General features: G+C 40.7%; 1 protein-coding gene and 1 long non-coding RNA gene across 3 annotated transcripts; one reads left to right on the top strand and one right to left on the bottom strand.

Annotated features, from left to right (window-relative positions):
* The first annotated feature begins 652 nt into the window (after positions 1 to 652).
* slc7a10a (solute carrier family 7 member 10a) lies at positions 653 to 23,661 on the top strand. Its single transcript, XM_046400814.1, has 11 exons — positions 653 to 877; positions 5,579 to 5,783; positions 9,771 to 9,922; positions 17,059 to 17,184; positions 18,049 to 18,202; positions 18,355 to 18,478; positions 19,010 to 19,113; positions 19,256 to 19,352; positions 19,545 to 19,694; positions 21,479 to 21,656; positions 21,751 to 23,661. The coding sequence occupies exons 1-11, from the start codon at positions 772 to 774 to the stop codon at positions 21,849 to 21,851; spliced, it is 1,497 nt and encodes a 498-aa protein (XP_046256770.1). The 5' UTR covers positions 653 to 771; the 3' UTR covers positions 21,852 to 23,661.
* LOC124065466 lies at positions 7,308 to 22,643 on the bottom strand. 2 transcript variants are annotated; one of them, XR_006844440.1, is made up of 7 exons: positions 22,574 to 22,643; positions 17,069 to 17,176; positions 15,626 to 15,875; positions 15,408 to 15,531; positions 12,114 to 12,238; positions 9,837 to 9,920; positions 7,308 to 9,629 (listed from the first exon to the last, which is right to left on the bottom strand). It is a non-coding gene; the product is annotated as an uncharacterized LOC124065466 (long non-coding RNA). The 2 variants fall into 2 exon arrangements; XR_006844422.1 differs by lacking the exon at positions 22,574 to 22,643 and adding an exon at positions 21,129 to 21,284.
* Positions 23,662 to 23,957: the final 296 nt, after the last annotated feature.

Genomic DNA, 23,957 nt, shown 5'->3' with positions numbered 1-23,957 from the left:
TTTATTCATGTATTATCATTTGTTTAATTAATTTAAACATTATCCAGTTACAATCTATATGAAGTCGACAGTAGCAGGTGTTCACAGTCTGGTGAAATATAGTCCAGCTATGCATTCAGTGTGTAGAATTAAGTATTAACAGAAATAGAAATAACCTGTTAAAAGTAAAAGCCATGCATTTAAATGTTCACTTCAGTAAAGATACAAAAGTATTAGCATCAAAATATACTTAGAGTATCAAAAGTACTGAATCTATAGTACCTAAAATAAATCTGCACCCTAACCAGGAAGTAAAAAGTTGTGTAAAAATGTAAATATAGTGGAGTAAAAAGGAAAGTATATGCTTCTTATCTTTAGTGGAGTTAAAGTATGAAGTAGCAGAAGAAGGAAATATTCCAGTAAAGTACGAGTAACTTAAAATTGTACTTCAGTAAGTGTACTCAGTGACTTTCCACCAGTGGTTGCCTGATGCTACGATTGTAAAGAAAAACAAAAATAAAATAAAACATGTAGCCTTCTTAAAAATAGAGGCATTTTCTTCTCCATGTACTTGTTTCTCACGTTACATGTCTGAACACATTCACACCGTCCCTCCAGCAGCCTACCTGAGACAAGGTGGTCGGTTCAGCGGTGTGGCGTGCGCATGCGCATGTCCTCCTCCGTCCATCAGAGGGATATTATAAGGGAAACCCGAAGAGCGGAGCGTGGTTCAGTCAGCAGTATCTGGACCGGACCGAGACGGGCAGGAAGCACATTTTCAAGTCGGAGGCGATGGAGGACAAAGAGAAGAGGAAGAAGGATACAAAGTCCTCCAACAGCGACAGAGTCACTCTAAAGAAAGAAATTGGACTTTTGAGTGCTTGCGCTATTATCATCGGTGAGTGTGTGACAGCTTTTGTCTTAAATGGTGCATTCTCGAAGAGCGGCTCCGCTACAGGGAAAAGTTAACGGGGAAACGTGTTTGAGCGGCTGGCTGGCGGAATAACCATCGTAACGTGGAGGATGCAGCTTGTGGCGTTGCTGTTAAGATTACAAACACAAAAGGAGTCAGCAGCATAAAAGGTCAAGTTTTGTTGTTTGTCCTCGTGCGCCGTAAAACACTGCGAACAGAATTTGACTTTAAGTTCATAAGTGGTATGACCTACAGTCTGGCTTTGGTACAATCCCGCCAAGATACGCACGCAAAAGAGTTGCTTTTACGCACGCATGGTCCCCTTTTGATGTATGAGATGCCTGTCTTTTGAGTGGAAACTGTTGCATCAGTCGGATGGTCTGAATGTAGAAATGCATACGTGGCTGGACCTCCTGATGTTGAACATGAACGGCAGTCAGACAAAGCACAGGCTCCATGTGGTTCTGTAAGACAGCTGAGCATAAACACTGTAACACCGCCAAAGTTAGAGGCTCAGCCATCAACATCAGCGCGAGGCATTAATGTTCTTCCTGTCACCCATCTCATTACAAACCGCCGATGCTAAAAGTGCACACATGCGGCACGATAGGACGTATACACTGAAAATGGAGCTACGTGTGTCTGATTGAACACAGGAAGATGCGTTGATGCAAATGATTTTCCGTACATTTTGATGGAACGAACAGTTATAGAGTTCAAATATGCGGCCGAACGAATAACCTCAACTCTAGCAGTAAAGTCAACAGGTTGTAGTTATAATCTGACAGAAATGCAGAAGGTTCCCCAAGCACCAGCTGCCGTCTGATGACATATGACTCGTATCCAGCCTGGTGTGGGGGGCACGCTGCTATTGTGTCATGTAGTTATTTTTGTGTGAGACATTCTGTTCTTGAATTTTCTTTGATGTATTAGAGATACTTTAACTATTCTCCAGACTTCATGTTTTAGTGTAGGGCAACAGTAAACTAACCACTGAGCCTATTTCACTGAATTTATCTTCTTTCATTCATACATTCTGACAGTTTGGGCTTTTAAGGTTTTCCAGCAGTCATTTATCAACTTCAGGTGTGGTCACACACCAGAGCCATAAGACAGACTTTAACTGGCTGCTTCCGCTCAGAGTATGAGAAGTGTGCCTGTGAAAACATAGTGTTGTCATGACTTCCATAAATCTAAAGTGGACCTCTGCAGACGAGATCTCCATAAGATAAGGGTCTGCACCACGACTAGGCCAACCCCTTCAAACAAAATGGATGACGGAACAAACAAGGATAACTGGAAGCTGAGGACAGATGTTGGACTTCCTGGCCTGTTGAACTGGTTTCCTCAGTAATTTTTTTAAGCAGTGCAGATTGCCCTCTGTGCCCACAGCTCACAGATCCACATTTTACACATTATAGTGATAAAATCAAATGGAGAGGCATTTCACTAGGCAAACACAAATCTAACCAAACTACTAATAGGATAACAGGGCAAATGTATAATAAACCGGTCCTTCGCATCACAGAGATCTCAGGTGAAAGAGGAATATGAAGCACAGTCTTCAGGATTGCAAAGGAAAAGGCAACAGTGTGGAACTTCAGTGGTAATGTTATCATTTAAAGAGCTTATCTTTATAACCAAGGTCATGTCTGTTGTGTTTTTATAGAAACTGATATTATCCCAGTTTATACTCGTTCTTTGTCCTGCTCATTTAACTTCTGGCAAGCAGTAGCTGTACAAATCCTTTGCTAAACTCTCAAAGTACACCCACAGCTCTGCTTTACAGTATACAAGAGCGCTCCAAGAGCAGTATAATTCTTTCCAATGAAATTCCTTTAGTGTGAACTTCAAATCACTCCTGTTCATACTGAACACTTTTCAAGTCTTATCTGTGAAGTACAGATGGAGTGAAGCCTGCGCAGCTAGTACACACATACAGCAGTCGTGCTAGTCATGCTGCTACCCACCAGATACAGCCTACTCACATATCCAGTGTCCCTTTCTAGTAAGGTGGACTGTTGGAGCTGCCACTTCAATGTGTGCAACTACTACTGCTTACATGAAGGCCTGCCTATAAAGCAGCTGAATCAAATGACAAACGATATTGATATCTGACCAAACTGAATGTAAACATAACAGTGACATCCATTGGTGGACTCAAGTTGTTTGAAGGGTCGGGGCAAAAAATATTAAAAGGCCACCAGCATACCATACACCAGAGAGTCATGATGAATATATGGTGAAACGGTTGTTTTGTTACATGATGCTATGTAACTGCTCCATCTATGTAATAAAACACACAAGGAACTTTTTTTGACTATTTAGCCATTCAGAGGCGCATAGGAGCCAACAAATTTTCTATCATATCTATCATGTAAGGCAGCCTATACAGCACTGCATTACATTTTGTCCAAAGGAAGGGCTCCCTAGAGGGCACTGCATCATATTTTGTCCTCTGAAAGATCACAGTACGGGACAATTTATGTCTTTGCAAATTGGGCCACCCAAAGTGTACTTTTTGGCATCGAAGAGGGAGGGCACTTCTGTTGCTTCAAACATGGGGGTACTGTTAGATGGATGTTGGGGGCATTGTCCCCCCCTTGAGTCCACCAGTGATAATATCTATGTTAACCACTAGTCTCACAATTTCTGAGCCCCACCCCCGCTGCAGCAACCACATGCAGATTGTTACTTCTCAGACCATAGTATGTTACTGTCACTTCCTGTTTCATTCTTATTTTTTAAAAAAGCTTTCACCGAGGCTTGCAGACTGAAATGAGAGCTGGAGTCTGACCAGTAGTCTCTGAGCTATATAGTGCAGGGAGACTGAGGGGGTCATTAGGACTCTGATTCACGCTTTCAGCTGCGATGCCAAACTTTATGACATAACAAACACAACATAGGCATTATGTAACAGCTCTGCATCTCACCACGGCCTCCACAATCAAATCTGACAGTGATAAATGCACTGTGTGGACCTCCTCTCTCCCTCTGCATCATTAGGGTGCATTCAGAGCTGCTTTTGTGGGGAGGCTGCAATGGTGTGCTTTCCTGGGTTTTAACAGATAAAACGTTTACAGTGGACAGTTATATTTTCCGTGAAGTCTCCTTTTGTCCCAAAGTACTCCAAAGAGGAGAAAAACATGTTTTGCTTGAACAGCTGCTGTTTGCTTACTTTCTTATAAGTGTTAGTTTTTGTTTTGTCCTGTATTTTGTAGGGGTGATGACATATGAGTGCACATGATGTGGTGTCTTATTAGTATGTGCTGAATCCAACTGAGACACCAGGGAACTACAGTTTATCCCTGTTTGGGGGGCAGCTTACCAGGACCTCGATAAGTCATGTTTCCATTACACTACAAGGTCAAACTGGATTAATCAGGTCTTTCAATCATATGTTACCATGGATGTGTCATTACATACCTGGGACAGGTTTTGTTTGTATTTATTATGTTGTTCAATGTAGTATACAAACATCTTAAGTAGTTCAGCAAATTATGCTGGACCTGTGGTTTCCATCCACAACTACTGTATATATGTAATCAGACAGATACTTATTAAATTGGGCTATAATTACTTAAATAATTACTAAATGTCTTCATTAATTTCACAGAGAAATTTCTCTGCCCCCCCCAAGGAATTGTACAGCTGAAATAGACATTAGGCCTACACCACAGAAAAATCTGCAATATAACATTGTTCAGTATTGCCATGACGACATGACTTGACAAATATTGAAGCGCCTATATTGGCTCTTCTTTCCTTCCTCAGCCATCATGCTAACTAACCTCACAGTTGGCACCAAAATGACATCAATTAATCTGAGGGTAACTGACAGCTAGCTGGGCCTTCATCCGATTGGTCAAATGTTTGCATGCTGAGTGTGAATTTATGGCATATGTAAATAAAATCATTTTTCATGTATACACTCATGTTCATATCACAATGATGATAACATTTATTGGCCAGCACAGCACTGATTTGCAGCATAGATGAGGGAAACTGAACTTTTTAAAAATGATGCTGACGTATTGTTAACAGCAGCATAGATGTATGCAGTCATGTCTGTCAAAATCTCTATATCTACATCCAGCTGCACTCATTGTCAAAACTTGCAATTTTAAAGAGAAAGAAGAAGAAGAGATTTAATATTTTCTCTTCTTTTTATGTGTGTCAATGTTTTGGTTTACTGCTGTTCTTTCCATCAGAATCCCTTTCCCCTTCACTTCTGTGTCATCCAGATGTCAACCTAAAAAGTTGCATTTTCTACTGCTGGGGTACTTTGACCTCTGATCTGTTCTGTTGTTACACTTAATGTTTATAACTCTAAAGAGTAAAGCAAATACATACAATATCCAGCATAAGTCCAAAAACTAAAACCCCTCATGCATCCCGTGTTCCACAACATGGAGGTAATGCTGACGGCAAGGTGTCCTCTGGAGATTGTACAAGTCATTAAATGAAACAAAAGTCAGTTGAAATGAATCCCTAAAGATTTGATTCAAATAGCGGGCATGTTTTAATAAGCCTCTTGGGATTTCTTGGCTGCTGTGTTTTTTGTTTTTCCAAGCCTGTTTTATTTTTGGTGCCTGAAAATAAGTGGATTGACAAGCCTCAGGTAAAGCCAGTGATTACTAAGCAAGAAAATGTGAAAATAATCTAAACCTTTGCTCATGTCATTAGGTAACATCATTGGCTCTGGGATATTCATTTCACCTAAAGGAGTATTGGAGCATGCAGGCTCAGTGGGGCTGTCACTCATTGTCTGGGTTTGTGGAGGTGGGATCTGTGCCCTCGGGTCCTTGTGCTATGCTGAACTGGGTGTCACCATCCCAAAGTCTGGAGGAGACTATTCGTATGTGACAGAAATCTTTGGAGGGTTAGTGGGGTAAGTATTTTTGTCCAGTTATTTTCTTTTCTTTTTTTTTTTTTTTTTTGCTGTGGCTGAACTACAACAGCAGGTGTTTTTTTGGTGGGGTATTGAGAAGATTCACTTTTCAGCCAATTGTACTCACTTGATGTGGATTATACTGCAACAGTCAAGGGTCTGTACACAAAACGGTTGCTTTAATAGGCCTGCTCATCTGGAACCCACCAGCTCTGAGAGTCTCGTGATTGTCATGTGGTCATGTGACATGTCACCTGATGAGAGAGCACCACTGTAACTCTGAGAAGGTCAAATGTGCCCTTTAGAGTGATTTCCTGTGGTGGCACTAGTTTAGACCAGTGTGGCTTTGTTTAGCTCATTCATTTAAAATGGGGCAAAAAAACAACTAATGAAGCAAAAGAGAAAAGAACCAAAGAACAAGAATCAATAAAAAAATGAATGGGGTTAGGGTTCAGCCTAAGGTTCATCTAAAGCAGAACCATAGACTTAACACAACTCATTTACATGGATTTAATTGTATCTAGGAATTACACTGCACTCAATTAGCAAGATGATTTTTTGTCAGGTGACAGTGATAAGGTTGCAGTAAGTGACAAATAATGCAACATACAGTTTGTCTGTAAATCTGCTATCCACCCCAACTGAGCAGAAAAGCCACATCACAGTGTCACTTTTTCTCAATATCATAGTATATGGCTTTACACAATTATTATTAGTTATAATGACCCTTAAATGAATGAAAACAGGAGTTTTTTTGTCGTACAAACACTTCATTATCATTTCACAAACCTTAATCAATAAAGGCTTATCTTAATACTGTAGAATTCAATACCACTGTTGAGCAAATGCACATGGTATGACTGCTGTCAATTTTCATGCAAAAGTATAGCGTGAGACCAGTAGACTGCTGCAGCCCTAGTTCTCTTGTGGAGGTACATCCCTCACATAGTACATTATAGTATCACAAAGTTCTTTTTTCATCCTCAGACATGAAATATTGCCAGAACACAAGACAGGAATAATCTCACCTATCCAACACTAATCACTTCTTAGAGCTATATTCCATTAATCCCCTTCATTGGCTTGTCATGATAACTGCTTTTGATAGATGATATACACTACCGGTCAATTGTTTTAGAACACCTTGATTTTTCCTGTTTTTTATTGGAATTCAAGCAGTTCAAGTCCAGTGAAGAGCTTGAAATGGTACAAAGGTAAGTGGTGAACTGCCAGAGGTGGGGGGGGAAAAAAAAAAAAAAAAGGTAAAGTTACCCAAAACTGATGGCTGGAGGCCGGGTCTCACCCACAGCACAGCCCAAATAAGTGACGTGGGCCCGCCCTCCCGTAGGCCCACCACCCGCAGGAGGGTTCAGAAGGCGCCAGTGCAATGTGTTTTGGCCGACAGTTGTGGGCGGGGGCCCTGGCGACCCAAACCCTGGACAAAAACTCTGCCTATGGAAACATGGAATGTCACCTCACTGGAGGGGAAAGAGCTAGAGCTAGGGCGTGAAGTTGAGTGGTACCGGCTAGAGATAGTCGGGCTCACTTCCATGCACAGCCTGGGCTCTGGAAGGTGGTCCGACTGGGGACTCCATAGTTCTACTGGGGAACTTCAGTGTCCATGTGGGCGACAACAGTGACACCTGGAGAGGCGTGATTGGGAGGGTGTTCGGTTCAGGAACCACAGGATTTCATCTCTGCTTTTTGTGGGTGATGTTGTCCTGTTGGCTTCCTCGAGCCAGGACCTTCAGCCTGCACTGGGGGGGTTTGCAGCCAAGTGTGAAGTGACTTGGATGAGAATCAGTACCTCCAAATCCAAGGCCATGGTTCTCAATCAGAAAAAGGTGTTCTGCCCCCTCCAGGTTGGAGGAGAGCTTCTGCCTCAAGTGGAGGAGTTCAAGTATTTTGGTGTCTTGTTCACAAGTGAGGGAAGATGGGAGCATGAGATTGACAGACAGATCAGTGCAGCTACAGCAGTAATGCCCACCCATCATGGTGAAGAAGAAGCTGAGCCAAAAGGCAAGGATCTCGATTTACCAGTCAATCTACGTTCCTACCCTCACCTATGGTGAGCTATGGTCACCGGGAGGAGACCCCTGAGGAAGACCCCGGAACACACTGGAGGAACTGTGTCACTCAGGCCTGGGAACACCTTGAGGTCCATCCGTAAGAGCTGGAGGAAATGTCTGGGGAGAGGGAAGTCTGGGTATCCCTGATCAAGCTGCTGCCGTCGCGACCCAGTCCTGGATAAAGCGGAAAAAAATGGATGGATAGATGGAAGAAATGGGTTAACAACTTAAAGTTGTTCTGCAGCAAGGGAGGTTGATCAAGCCTTGAAAGTTGGTGCTACCAATTCCTACACGTGTCGCAAATTTTCTTGATTACTTAGAACCCCTTCTGCATAAAAGAGGTGCTGGAACACACTGTGGTACCATGCCCTCGTGAGCATTATATGAACAGTATTGCACTGCAGAAAGTAGTGTGTTGCTATAGAAATGGCAAGAAAAAGGAAACAGAAATTTGTGGTCTGGCAGAACCAAAGCCACAAGTTTCTGAGTCAACAGCTTGCATGATAGGCGGCTCACAGGACAACAGCTTCAAGCACAGCCTAATATAGTTTGTAGTAAGCAAGTCTCAGTTTCAACTGTGAAGAGAAGACTTCAAGTTGCAGGTTCGACAGGTCGAGTTGCAGCAAGAAAGAGGTTGCTAAGATGACAGAATAAGAAAAAGAGGCTTGCCAGGGCCATAAAACACTGCCAGTGGACTACTGACGATTGGAAGAAGGTGTTATGGACTGATGAATGAAAATTTGAAATCTTCGGTTTATTTTTTAAAGATTTAAGATTTTTGTACGCCGTTGAGTAGGCGAAAGGATGGTTCCTCAGTGTGTGACATCAACGGTCAAATATGGAGGAACAAGCGTGATGGTCTGAGGCTGTTTTGCTGGATCCAGAGTCGGTGACTTGTACAGAGTGAGAGGCACCCTGAACCAAGATGGCCACCACATCATTCTACAATGCCATGCAGTACCCTCTGATATGCGCCTAGTTGGTCAGGGGTTCATCCTACAGCAAGATAATGACCCAAAACACAAGTCCAAGCTATGCCAGAACTACCTCAGGAAAAAAGAACAAGATGGTAAGCCTGAAAACATGGAGTGGCTAGCCAAGTCTACAGACTCGACTCGAGCTGTTTTAGGATGAACTGGACAGAAGAGTGAAAGCAAAGCAACCTACATTCACAGGAACCTGTGCAACAGAGTTGAACTTTCTGAAGAATATTTAATTTCCATATCTGTTGAAGGTGGCTACTTTGATGAGTCAAACGTTTAGAATACATTTTGGTTTATAAATTGATTCCATGATTTCTTTTTCAACTTAACTTTTTATTTGTTCTATGCTTTCATTTAAGAGTACAATGAAACATTAAACTGCATAATTTTCAATAAAATCTGGAATAATTGGGGTGTTCTAAAACTTTTCACCAGTAGTGTATTGTCCCAGAAGTGATTGTGACATCTATCAATATTGTCATTTCAACAGGCAATCTTGTTCATGCTCTTTTTTTTGTTTGGTTATGTCTGAGATCATGTCCACAGATTCTTACGTACCTGTATCATAGTGGACTTGAACCAGCCATCCTCTAGTTCCCGCTAGTCAGTGAGGCTAGTTTCTATGGATGGAGCAACTGCTCAAAGGTATTCTTCATAGACTCAAATTTTAAAAAATGCAGCAAAATCTGTGACTAAATTTACCAACCATTGATTTATTCAGCATTACTCAGTATTCAGTATCACTAGAGGGCTGCACAGTGAGAAAAGTCTCAGGGGAAGTCAAAGGTCACCATCTAAAAAAGAAAATATCAGTCAACATCACAGCTTGTAGCAGCAACTTCTCCATATTAATCACTAGTTGAAAAAAATGCCATCAGAGGGGCTGTTTACTCGCATGTACAAAATCAGGTGTGTTTTGTCTCTCGATCCTATAGCTTCCTGTTGTTATGGAGTGCTGTCCTCATCATGTATCCAACCACGCTGGCTGTCATTGCGCTCACCTTCTCCAATTACGTCTTGCAGCCGGCCTTCCAGGACTGCCTGCCTCCGTACATTGCCACCAGACTCCTCGCCACCATCTGTGTCTGTGAGTCACAAACAGCCCAAAGCCTGTTGAAAGTTCTTTTAGTCAGGATTCACAAATTCTTTTGTTTGACCTATATATAGTGCTTTGCTATGATGTTTCCAATAAGCACTCACCAGATGCAATGTATCCCAAACTCTTAAGCCTTCATCATCTGATTTTCTGTTAATGAACCGTGAGTTTCTCTCAGTATGGAAATACTTGATACATTAATTCCTGCAAAACCACAACTTGTTTTTCACTTTGATTTTGAAAAAACAAGATATACCCTGTTAATTGGTGAGCTTTAAACATGTTGGCAAGCAGATTTTGTTACCTTTGGTCAAAGCTGGGCTGTTTGTTTTTCCACTGTGCACAGCTCTGCTAAGCTGACTAGTAAGAGTGATATTGATTTTCTCAACAAATAAGCATAGATGCCAAAATGTTTAACTCTTCATTTAAACAGAATATATACAGCACAGGAAAACCTTCTTCATTTTGTGATGATGTTTAATTTCAGAACAGTTGTCAGTATGAATAAAACAAAACCAAACTCAGAATTTTGTCTTGCTGTGGATGGCCCAGTGGTTGTCAGAGACTTTGCTCAGCGTTTCCAAAACCGACAAACTGGTTAATAGCTGGAACACTGGCCTGCTTAGTCAGGTTAATTGGCTCAAGAAAGTCTGACACATGAATTAGCTGTTTATTTGTTGGTAGTGTGTCTGAAAAATGCAAATCAGACATCTTCAAAATCAAGTTCAGAAGATCCCATTGGTCAACTTAATAGCATGTTGGTAAGGAATTTCAGATGGAGTCAGTGGCTTGGAGTTGGCTATCACTAGTAAAGATGCAAAGATTAAGACAGCCAACTAGCAAATTAATTACAAGATGTTGATGAAGTTCAGCTTTTTCAGTGCTGGCGGTAGGTGTGCTAACATTAGCTGCAGCTGCTATGGAACACAGGCTATTAAACATGGTACACTCTTCAGCTTTTATATGTATTTTGTGTTTGACCAGGTGTTTTCTCAGATACTGAAATTTGGCAATTTGAGATTAATTTTTACTTGTAACGTACAGTATGTAACCTTGTCAGTAGTCTTAAAAGCACCAAGTATGGTACCCAATCCTAGTATCGATAGTGTGACTGGTTGTTTTACATTCATGTTGGCTGCTTGCTCTTGCTTGGTCTCTGCCTTAGTCAGATGCACATCTCTGTGCATAGTATCGCTCCTCAGACCTTCTATTGCTTGAAACATTCACATCATCTGACTGTGTGACCCAGAGTAACTCCCAGACAGTGAGGTAAACATCAGGGCAGACTTCCTTTCCTAGATCAACTTTACAAGCAAATGATCTCAGGGCCAAGGATAAAAGGTCAGAGTCACACTTGAGTCTCACAGTTGATTGAAGAAATATTGATTGAGCAAGGAATGACAGCAGATCATAAACAAGTCCAGTAAAAACAATGAGAGCTATTAAACCGCATGAGTTCTGTCCAGACAAAACTGTCTATTCCCCCAGTGACCAACAAGGGAATAAGTTGCACAGGTGAGAAGGAAAGCAAAAGCCACAAACCAACAGAAGAAATTGTGCAAACCAAATCCAGTTACTTTCATCTCATGTCTTTAAGATTTAGTGACACATAGTTCACAGTCTGCTGACGGCTGTCATCGTCATTTGATAATTCCTTATGGAACACTGTGCTCTATTTCCAGCCTCTAATCTGATCTGCTCCCTTTCCTTGAAATGTTGGAGTACAGCAATCTGTATTTAAATAGCCAATGGCAAAAGCAGACTCTGCATGTATCTGGTAGGCAAGCCAGCCAGTTTGGTCTTGTCTGAACTGGATGGAGAAACAGGGAAGGACAGGAGAGGGATGTGTCTCTGTGCATGTGTCAGGCTGAGGTTAGCAGAGCACACTAGTGGACCTCCACTATTTTTGGCGACAGAATGTTACAACTGCTGCCTGGTTGGGCCAGGGGGCCGCTCTGTGTGCGAGTGTGCCTATGTGTTGTACTCAAGTGCTGTACAAGTTTGTGTGTGTGCACATGTGCCTGTGTGCGTGTCAGTATCAGTGTCAGACTGTATAATGGTGCCAGCCTTTGTGGACGCCGCTAATGAGAGGGTGTGTCTACGCCATTGTGCATTGTTTCAAACTGGTTACCGTGACGCTCCTGTCACTGAGTAACATGGAAACAGGAAATGGGCAGGACACCTTGCACATCAATGATGGGGGATCCCATTGGCCAGCTGACATCCTAGTTGGCTGTTTGATGTTGCTATTGGCTGCTTGGTACCACCTCCTCCCTCCTCTCTGGTCCACAGCATCACACTTCAGACCTACAATGAGAGTGAGGTTTTAGTCATCTATGTGTGATGAGTACTTATATAAGCTTCCATCCTTTTGTCTGAATCTTTATCAGTAACTTGTGAGCATTGGAAGTGTCAGGTTCCACAAATATTCCTCTGAACCCTGCGTGAATCTTGCATAATAGAGATCAGTCTGTTTCCTATAGACCCATCCCGTCAAACACCAAAAGCAGATACATGTAAATAAGACATATCGCTTGTGTTAGTGATAAAGTTTTAATTAAGTCTGCATGCCTTCATTGCAAATATGGGAATGATTGCTGTTATCACCACCTACAGCCTTTGCTGAGAGAAAAGGATGGATTGCTATTTTCACTGAAACAGGACACATTCTTTTAGTCTTTGGCTTACACAACTCTGTATACAGTGAGTCACTCTGCAGTGGTGTTCTTCATGAATGCGCTTCTCGACAATTTCAAGACAGTCAAATATAAACTGACCCACACAAAATGAAAACCTGTCACGTCTCTCATAATCTGCACAGAGGGAGTCAGCAATACTAGAGGTCGGTATTAAGTCACATTAGGAAAAACTAAGTGGAAGCGACTTGGCCGCCAGGCACAAGTCATAAACGTCTTCCAGCACATGGCGGACAATGTTTTCTAAAATACTTTGTTAGATTAAGAGGATTAAATGTTGGTCTGCACTGCTGAGTTTGACTGAGTACTCTGTTCTGTTAACTGACCTTTCTTGGCGAACAGTTTACGAATGTGAGTCAGCCTAGATATGTGCCCCCTCCCCACCTCCCTCTCCTGCTGCAGTGTCACAAGTAACACAGGTGTGTGTGTGTGTGTGTGTGTGTGTGTGTGTGTGTGTGAGCACTTGGAAACCAGATAAGTCCAGTTGTGAGCACTGGAGAGCTCAGCACAGTTATGTGCCCAGTACACCCATGTCAGCATATTTATTGTAGCACCATTTTTTTCTGTCAAAGACTGATCACTTTAACCAGATATAAATCTGTATGTTGGAAAAAGTAAACACTGCAACAGGTCCCACTGACACAAGCAACATTCACATCATTCCCAACAAACACTCGAAATGTGACATTTTTCTTTTCAAAGCAGGTGGGACACACACACTGATTCTAACCTAGTTTTACAGAGGGGAAACAGCAAGAGCAGCTTCTGTTGTTCAATGCAGCACAGCAGGTAGGTTGACAGTTTTAGTCACCACTCACATGTACCAAATTATTATAGTGGTGTAGCAGTGGCAAAAAGAGTAAAAGCAGTAGCATGTTTCAGTCAATCAGATATTAGTTATATCTCATCCACTGGTTTTGAAGGGTGACTTTGACACAATTCTTAAGAATTCAAGCCATTATTGAAATAAACATGTAATTTTAATTTCATTTTAATAGAACAAATTTATTTTTAAAAACTGACTGAAAATGTAGGCTAAATGTGCCAGCTGCTGAATGTCCTTAACAGGCACACTGTGTGGAGATGCTCACTTCTAAGTCTTAAGTCCCTTATGGTTATAATGAGTGTTCTATCATCTGCTGCGTGCCATCCGGTCTGCTTAGAACAAAGAAATGGCTTGTTTTTCTCCCATAGATAGCTCTATAGGAGAAATAAACCAGGAAATAAAAACTGAAATTCTTAACTTTTGTCTCCCATTCATCTTTTGATCTTAAACGAAAACTCAGCATACATCAAAAACAAACGGATTGCCCTTTTCCATTCCAATGCTTTTGGACGACACTGTAGTTAATAACTGTATTTTGTATTGTAACATGAGCCCCACTCATAGCCCCACTCATAGGAATCAAAGGAATCATAATGTAGCTGACATTTTTAATATGTAGTAAAAACCCAGTATAATAATTATTTAATTATAAGAAGCCTGCTTAACATGCTCATTAATAAAGCTGTACCTCGCCTAAAGCCAAAGTTTAACACAGTTCAAATGTAACACAGTCTTTCTCTCAGTTTAATGTTAGCCAGCAGATGTTGGCAAGATGATAAAGTTACCTGACCATTTAGTCATGGCAAGACCAGCACTCTGTATGTGGCAAGCAAACACTCACTCATTTTTATAATATATTTAGCGAACACCAACATGTCTGCTAACCGTCCACAGGCGACGTTAACTTTCACACTACCTCGCTAAGTGACTTCTCCTGCACTCCTGTGTGTGTTTTGGGTGCCTGTTCGATGTGGTCAATCCAGCATCCTTTATTTTGATACCAGAGACGTTGCATTTAGCTTTTGTTTGGACCTAGTGTGAAGTTATCACACTTGCTTCTGGAAAAAAAAAAACCTTCCATAAAGTCAGAACACCTATAGACACCGTATGCAGAACTCGCGTGCTAGTCACATTTTAATGTGGTCGAGTGATTATAATTTAATTTTGGCGTTCGTACACTTCCACAGTTTCCTGACCATGCTGGACGTGTCATGCTGGATGCTGCACAGAATACACATACACACTGCACAGAACTGCACAAAGCATCTGTTTGAGCGTTTATGGTTGATCAACAGACTAACAGCTACAACTGCTCTGCAGATAGAAAAATCAGAGTGGTTTAGTGAATACAGAAAAAGAGCAAAATGTGAATCTGGGGGATTAAGAGCTTGTGACATTTCATCGCTTCAGCATGCTTATTCTCTCATGAAAGAAAAAGAGAAAAAGGCAAAGTCACTTGTAAGATGCTGTTGTTGAATCATTAGCCTAATGCATCAGATGAATGAAGGAACGGATACTAAATTCATGGCATCGCTCTGCCTTGACCTTTCACTATACCATCACCTTTGTAGGGTCTGATTTCATGCAAAAATATAAAGAACATAAAGAACACAAATCAAATCACTTTCATTTTCACATTAAGTCATGATTTTAAATGTTGAGCGTACACTTTAAAACAGAAAATTGTTCCACTAATCTAATCCTCACCACTACCATGTATGCTCATGCGCTGTCCCTTCTATGTGTAGCAGTCTGTGTTGCCCTCTTGGTGAGGTCTCTTTTTTAAAAAGAGGGTTAAATAAAGACAAATAAACAGTGATGGCTTGGCCCTACCTTCCTTTAATCTGCTCCTACAGTATATCACTGACTGCACCATGTTAGTTGTCAGCACATCTCTATTTATTTCACCCAGACTAATTCCTTTAGATTTACTGTAGTGAAGAGATTCTGATACCTTGTGGTGGATAGACGGCTGGGGGCGTTATTGCCAGTTCAGTGACTTCACTGACCAGATCCTGGACCAGGAGGAGGCGTTCCTGAGGTTAAAGCTCCCTGATAAATCTGCACAAAGTTGGGATCTGAATCCATTAAGAATAAAAGCAGTAATAAGTTTAGTATTCTAGTGCTGGTGCAGCCTTCAATAGAAACTGTGACGGCAGGACACAGATTTACCTGCGCTGTCACATTCAAAGCCCACTGGCACCTCCTTCCTGTCATGGTTAACACTGACAAGCGGGGGAGCGGAACGGAAATGCATGTAACACCCCCAGGGTAACTGATTATAAAACACCGCAGCGTTGTAGGGGAAAGAAAGCTGTGCCCGGTGCCACCAAAACCTTCTGCCAAAAATTCACACGTGTGTGTATGTGTGTGTCCGCCAGCGGAAACAGTTTGTTCAGGTCACTGCTGTGAATAAAGAGAGCTGTGGTACAGAAAAGACAATAAAAGAAAGGCCATCAGAAATTGACGGTGATTTATATGATGAACATGTGACTAAATTAATTGTGGCCAGATACTTCCAGTAACATGCCAGTGCATATGTGGCTAGACATAATTAATATCACACTGAACAAAGCCTAAATGGCATGCAGGTAACTGGTCAAGGCACATCTACCTATAGGCTCTGAATCTGCTCAGGCTGCTTCCCACTCTGAATTCTCTGAATTAGCTTGATGTTTCCTCGTTTGGAACAACAAGAAAACATTAGTGCTGTGCATATTCTAGAAGGTCATTTTTGAGATTCAGATATGGGGTACAACAGGAGTGCCAGAAAAATACAACTACTCAAAAGTTTAAAATGTGTTCTTTCACAACTCGCACTTCCTACTGGGTTTACCTCTCACTTGTAAGCCTATAATCCTGCACTTGGATTTGAGGGCAACTTGAGAGCCATTTGCACTTACTCAGATTGGCTCACTTGGAATTTGGACAGCCCTTGTTATGGTGGCACTCGCAAATACACAAAGCTGAGGGTCATTGTGGAAGGTCAGTGGCTGAGAGAGTGCTGTGGGCAGCAGTGTGCCCGCGCGCGCACACACCCACACACACACCCCTTGCAAGGAGGAAATGGGGAGTAGGAAGTGTTTCCTTTCTGTTTCATATCTGTAATCATCTGTCTGTTTTTCTTTCATTTTCTTCTACTTGCTGACAAGAGAGGAATGTGGAGTCAGTGAGACAATGTAGGGGAGACAATGAAGAATCTAACCCTTCCTTCTCAAGCATTATTCTTGTACTTCAGTATAGGGGTATGTGGATAAATAAATAATTACTGCACCCTCTTAGTCCTAAAAGGGTCATCTGTGAAAAGCACATATCTCAGATTACATTTCTGTTCAGAGTTATTGATATCAACTTGGAGCTCATCTGGTGAACATCAAACTTCAAACTAACTTCAACTCCATGGTTTTGTAAAACATGCATACAGCTGTATGCTACTTTTCCTCAAATATTAAGATTTTATTTCACAAAATGTATTTTTTCCTTCTGATATTATTGGAGCTTACACAAGGATGTAAATAAACCCTGCATTTATAAGGCACAGCCTACCAGAAACATTATATTTATTAAAATAATTTGTATATCTGTGAATGTGTGTGTTTTCGTAGTATTCCTGACCTGGGTGAACTGCTCCAGTGTGCGCTGGGCGACAAGGATACAGGATGTTTTCACTGTAGGAAAACTCCTCGCTCTGGCACTCATCATAGTGGTGGGCCTCGTCCAAATCTGTAGAGGTAAACACACACACACGTTCTGGTGGGATTAAATCTTCAGCTAGATGACAAGAGTACTTTCTGTGGTTTGGAAGGAACTATCTAGTAGTACACTAACTCACTGCTTACTGATTTACTCTGTCTTCAGTAGGAAAGAAAATTGTTGAAAGAAATGTATATAATATGGAATAATGACAGATGTCAGCATTATGTTCATGTGCAAAATAACAGTAGCAGAACTGAGACTTATAAAACTGTACTGAGTAAAATGTTTAAAATAAGTGCTGCTTATATTTGCTGCTAGAATATTTATGATTAATTGATTTTCACATAAATTCTTAAACTTTTTCTTGTTTTTGTGTGGCCATTTTTCAATGTACAATGGGTACATTTTTTAAATCTCTCTCTCTGTGTATATCATATATATATATATATATACACATACATATATATACATATATATGTGAATATGGGTATATTAAATTGTTTTCAAGTTTCCAGTTCTATTCAGGTTATAATGCATTAACACTGCTGACCCTCGGTACACTTAACTAGACATCACATTAGGCGTTTTCCAGGTAGAAACAATTACAACAAATGAACTTAGAAAAATAAACTTAGAAAATAACTTCTTTTTTTATACTTTTTAAGTCAGTGGAAGAAAAATCATATATCTTGCATTATCGCATTAGTTCAGAATATATTATAGAATAATGAAAATGATGCTGTACTGAAAACCATTAGGATCGCATTTAGTCCTTTACACAGATTTTTGAACTGTGGAACTTTACAGGCAATATTAGGTACTTAAACTGGGCCATGATCTTTTCACTGTTTCATCCACACACCTCTACCTCATCCATAACCACCTTTCACCTTGTCCAGGTCACTATGATGCTCTTCGGCCCAGTGAGGCCTTTGAATTCAGTCAGGACCCGTCAGTGGGACAGATAGCACTGGCTTTTCTGCAGGCCTCCTTCGCCTACAGCGGCTGGAATTTTCTCAACTATGTCACAGAAGAGGTCGTGGAGCCACGCAAGTACGGCATGCACATGACAGCATTTCTCATATCTCACCTACAATTTTAACAACATGTCTTACTGATTCTCTGTAAAACCTGCAAAATGTTTTGTAACACTAGAACACCAATATCTGATTTATCGCCATACCTTCCATCATTATTTTTATTAGGAACCTGCCGCGTGCCATCTACGTTTCCATCCCACTGGTGACCCTTGTCTACACTATGACCAACATTGCCTATTTCTCCTCAATGACCCCTGAGGAGCTGCTGGCCTCCAATGCTGTGGCAGTGGTGAGCAGCTCTCCAGCTCCATAAATGGATGTTTCAGAGACGAAAACTATATTCTGTTTAACAAGAGCCTCAATTGTCTGGAAACCCATACTATTGGAGACTGTAACCCTGCTGAAGCTGAGAATCCTAGCATGATACAGACCTCGACCGACCAATTAATCAATGTTCAATAAGATTAAAGATCCCAGGGCCAAAATTGGGAAACAAACACAAGTTCAGTTTGTGACCACATTCCTAGAAAAGGACTAGAAATACAAGCAAGATTTTAAAGGACACAGACATTCTTATTAGAATTTCAAAATAGAAAATCCCATTAAGAGACTAAATACAACTCTTTTTTCATGCCATACACCTACCGATACGCCTTGTATGTGTGGGTCCAGACTGATATAGTTATGCAGGGTGTTTGGAATGCACGTTCCATCTTACAGTGACCTTAGTAAATTAATACGTTAATAATAGAGTGCATGAATCAGTAAGTCACTCTGGAAAAATTAATAATCTGATCCATCAGATGTTGTGTTATTCCAGACATTTGGGGAAAAACTGCTGGGGATGTTTGCCTGGGTGATGCCCATTTCTGTAGCACTGTCCACCTTTGGAGGAATCAACGGATATTTGTTCACCTCCTCCAGGTACAACACACATATAATTTGAATGTCCATTTATGACAGACAATATGTCCTCAAAATAAACATAAGGGTGTCAGGAGTTATTCCTAACTTGTATAGTAAATATGAACATGCATGCATTTAGTATATTTCTGTGTCTCTGTAGACTGTGTTTCTCAGGAGCCAGAGAGGGTCACCTGCCCTATCTCCTAGCTATGATCCACCTAAAAAACTGCACTCCAATCCCTGCCCTGCTGGTTTGCGTGAGTACTGCACTCATAGTTTTGTCTATTTTGTGTAGCGCCACAAGAACACACAACAGAAGTGGTCAGCCCTCACAGAAGTTAATTTTGATTATTAATACATGATAGTATAATATATATTAATACTATTTTCCATTTTTTAGTTAGTTTAATATGCACTTGACCTTTATACCTGTCTTCCTTCTCCCACAGTGCATTGCCACCATAGTCATCCTATGCATTGGAGAGACACACAACCTGATCAACTACGTGTCCTTTATCAACTATCTGTCCTATGGGGTAACTATTGCTGGTCTCCTCTACCTTCGCAAGAAAAAACCCAGCCTGGCCAGACCAATCAAGGTACAGAAACCTGTGAACCACAGATCCACTGCAGGAACTATATTCAACTTTTTTAGGCATGTAGCAATTTTTTGTCTTTTATTGGACTCCACCCCTTCTAAACAGCATAGTAAAATGTAACCACAAAGTCATAGCTTCCTGCACAGCCATCCCTGCACTAAAACTCTTCACATCTTCAAACTTCTGCATAGATTAGAAGGGTACAAAATAACACGAGAACACCCTAGAACTGGAAACGTTAAAACAATGAAATATACATACATATAGACAGACAGAAAGAGAGAGAGAGAGAGAGAGAGAGAGAGAGAGAGAAACTAAAAACAGGACCACACCAAGACAAGAAAATGTGACGACATTATCAGAATTCTTGTGAAATTTACACAATGTGTGTATTATTTCCTGTATGTTACAAAAGTGCATGCAGTAATTCAGATACACACTGAACTATAAGGCTTGGACCTATTATTTAACTCTAAAAATGACTGCTTTGGCAATAGGCCACTAACAATTATTTTCATTGTCGATTGATTAATCTGCCTATTATTTTCATGATTAATTGTTTAGTCCATAAAATGCCCCAAAATTGTAATGCAATTTTAATTACAATTTCCCAGAGCCCAAAGTAATGTCTTCAAATTATTTCTTTTGTCCACCCAACGGTCTAAAAACTAAAGACTTTTCATTTACTATAATAAATGACAAAGAAAAGCAGCAAATCTGTACAGCTTAAAAACAGTGACAATTGATTATCAATGAAGTTGGCAGTGAATTTTCTATCTATTGATTAATTGACTAATCATGGCAGCTCTAATTGGCAGTGATGGTCAAAATGAAAAGCTTGCATGTGAGGATTTAGCGAAGGTGAACACAATAATGTTAAGGTTACCCTCCCATAACTTTATACTAACTGACTTTTCTTGATGCCCATATTTATTGAAAAAGCACATCTACATGGAGAGGAACTGATTTTGCCACATTAAGTAACAGGCATAGCAACCGAAGAGGGTAATGTTAGCATAATTATTAGGGTTTTCTTTTTAGCATTGAGACAGCTGGGAGAGATCACTGGCAGGTGTAGCAGCTTTAACCAATAAATGTTAAAGGTATACTATGCAGGATTTGTCAGTAACTGTCTGTAAACACAACATTTAAAGTCCTGTCTGTTGTTAGCCTTTTTGCTCTGTGTGTGTGTAGCCTTGCCCCTGGTCAACACAGACAGACACACAGACCTGCACCTCCTCAGTGGTATAACTTTAAATTTGCTCCAATAGCCAGCAGGACCTGAATCAAAAAGTTCTATTTGAAGATAACTGACTTAGTAATTATGGTAGCCAGCAGATGTAATGTTTGGATATGTTTGGTCAAAGACAGTATCCTACTGGAGGAAAAAAACCCAAATTTATGGGCCAATAGATATTGTCAGATGTGACTTACCAATAGTTTATGTTGTGTATGGTCAACATGGACATGGATGATATTTTGGCGCCACCTGGTGTTGTAAATGTCATAATCGATGCCCTTTTCGCACTTGTCCAAACAAGAAACATATACACAATTGATAATAATTTTGTAGTCTCCAGACCAGCTGCTGAATCATATATTGTCTCAGTCCTATACTTGGGTACAGTAGAATATAGACAGACACAGTGTGTGAGTGTGCAAATGTTTGTTTTAGATGAAAGAGCTTTAAAATGATTACTTTAAATGAATGCAATGTGTCAAATGCTTTACAGTGGCAAAAAAAAGACAAAGAAATTGGAATTATGAGTTTGTGTCCTGTACAGGTAAACATGTTGATCCCCATCAGCTATATGATATTTTGGGTTGTGCTGCTCGGATTCAGTCTTTACTCTGAACCAGTGGTTTGTGGCTTGGGAATGGTCATCATGCTGACTGGAGTCCCTGTATACTTTGTGGGTGTTCAGTGGAAGGACAAACCCAAATGGATCTACAGGCTACTAGGTAGGGTTTTTAAATGATATTTAAAAAACATTAAGATAATATTAGCAGTTAGTCTCTGTAATTAAAATTCCTCCCATTGTCTCTTGTGTTGCAGAAAGAGTCACATATGTGGGCCAGAAGGTGTGTTATGTGGTGTTTCCTCAGGAAGACCCTTCAGAGACTGAACCTCTCGCTCCCTCCAAAGCTTTTGACTGAGCAGTGCAGTCATCCATCGATTCCCTCCATCAAAACTTGTTCTTTCAGTTTTTCTTTCACACTGTTTTGGTCAGTGAATGATGAAGAGATGATTTTGTCCATGATATTGCACAGGTGCAGTCTGAGTGAGGCTGAGTGCCAGTATAAAAGAATCAGATGATTACACTTAGGGTATTAGCATGTTAAGCCCTAAAGTTACATAATGTGTTTATTATTTGGTTTGGCAGTACAGTCCCCCAGTGTTCTCCCTTTCATGCAGATCTTTGGCTCATCTTCTGCTATTCATGGAACCTCCATCTGTCATCTTCTGCTGTGCTTCCAAGATATTCTTTTATGACTTTAATGAAACACTTGAGTTAATGTGCCTTATGAAATGTATGTGATGGTATAGTGTATTGGTTTGTGCGGGTATTTTGATTGTGTAATAATAACATTTATGAAGTAAATATGCAAGCAATTTCTGTACTTAGCAATACCTTTACTGCTGCTATATTCAGCTCTGTTCCTCTAATTACTCACATTTTGTTTACTGTTTGTCAGCTGTGGGGGAGTGTTTTTCTGTCTGCATCTCTGCCGGACTACAGTTTTTGGCCATTCTTTTTACTTTTCACTCCTTGTTCTCTCTTTTTGTATCACTACTCTGTCCTCAGAGATACTGCAGGTGCCTTTATATTATGAGAGAGTACCTACACATGACACTCATCTTTCCCAGCAATACTTACAGTACAGAAGAGACAGGAGGATGATGGGAAGTTTGCAACTGTCAGCTGTAAGAATGGCACATGAATAAGCTGCATCATTACAACACATGTTGCCAGCCAGTTCTTCATGTTTTTAATGCTCACCCGTCTCCTTTGGCCGCTGAGCAGATCACAACTCTGTTGAGCTTGTTGCGTTGGAAATGTTCTCATTTTCGGAATGCCACTGCTAACTATTCCACGGTGCTTTACCTACCAAGACAGTTATTTCAGATTTCTCACCTGATGTTATGATACAGTACTTACCATTAATGTGTTGATGGATAAGGTTAGCAGGATCCAACAGATACATGGAGGGCTGGCAGTGGATGTTTACTTGTGTATGAGCCGTCTCCCACTTCCCCAAAGACTTACTTATGACATTGTTAACATAATGTAGTTGAACTGACTATAGTCCCATTGACCAACTATGGGGTTTCAATAGTCCTTCTGACTCAAGATACTGACCTATTATGACCAAACTGAAATACTAAGTTACCCTCTAATTATTATGGTCAAATTTCCATAATAATCAGAATGACTGACAAAACCTGTGGTACAACTACTATAACAAAGTATGCTAATTTACTGTGTTCCAAGAGATATTTGTGTTTACATGTATTTGGATAATCTTTTCTAGCACTTTTCTGTAAGCTTTTTATGTTGCACATTTAACAGAACATAGAAGGTCTAGTCCAGTGGCCTTTTGAACATGAAGAAACCAGCAGGTTGGAACACGGATTAAGCATTCAGCCCTTTCCTACACCAGCCCATCCTGAGAATCTCCCTCCTGCATCAGATCCACAAAAAGAGACTCACATTTCAGCCAGCGTTTTACATCTGTCTGCCATGTCCAGGTGCTGTTAACTCAGTTGAGGTCTGTAAATACTATGTAAAGCAAAAAAAAAAGTGACAAATGCGCCAAGGACTCCTATGAAGACCACATTCCTCCTCAGACATGTTGTGATACATTTACATACTGTAATTGATGGCTGTACCTGTGTTTTGTAAAAGAGTGTTAAGTTGTACAAGAATAACAATGTAATTGCTTATTAAATGTTAGCAACTTCTAAGAAGCTTTTTTTGATAATATATTGTGTCAGTAACAACCGACTTTTCGTTTAGCGCCATCATCAGCTAAAACAAAAACATGCCGAACATATTAGTACTGATGCTGTGAAAATGTTCCCCTACATACCACCTTACAGACCCACTAGCTATACCTGAGTCTTTAGACTGGTGACTAATGCCTATGAAAGGGGGGCTAAACGAGCACACAGCATGCCTTAAAACACCGGCACTAGCAACCAGCAGCGACATGCTACTAACAAGCTCCACGTCGACTGAAAGCTGAGGCTCTGCAGACTGC

This window comes from Scatophagus argus, chromosome 1, assembly GCF_020382885.2.
Source record: "Scatophagus argus isolate fScaArg1 chromosome 1, fScaArg1.pri, whole genome shotgun sequence".
Classification (NCBI taxonomy): domain Eukaryota; kingdom Metazoa; phylum Chordata; class Actinopteri; family Scatophagidae; genus Scatophagus; species Scatophagus argus.
Note: the sequence above shows the minus strand (reverse complement) of the source record. Positions and strands in the feature narration are given on the sequence as shown.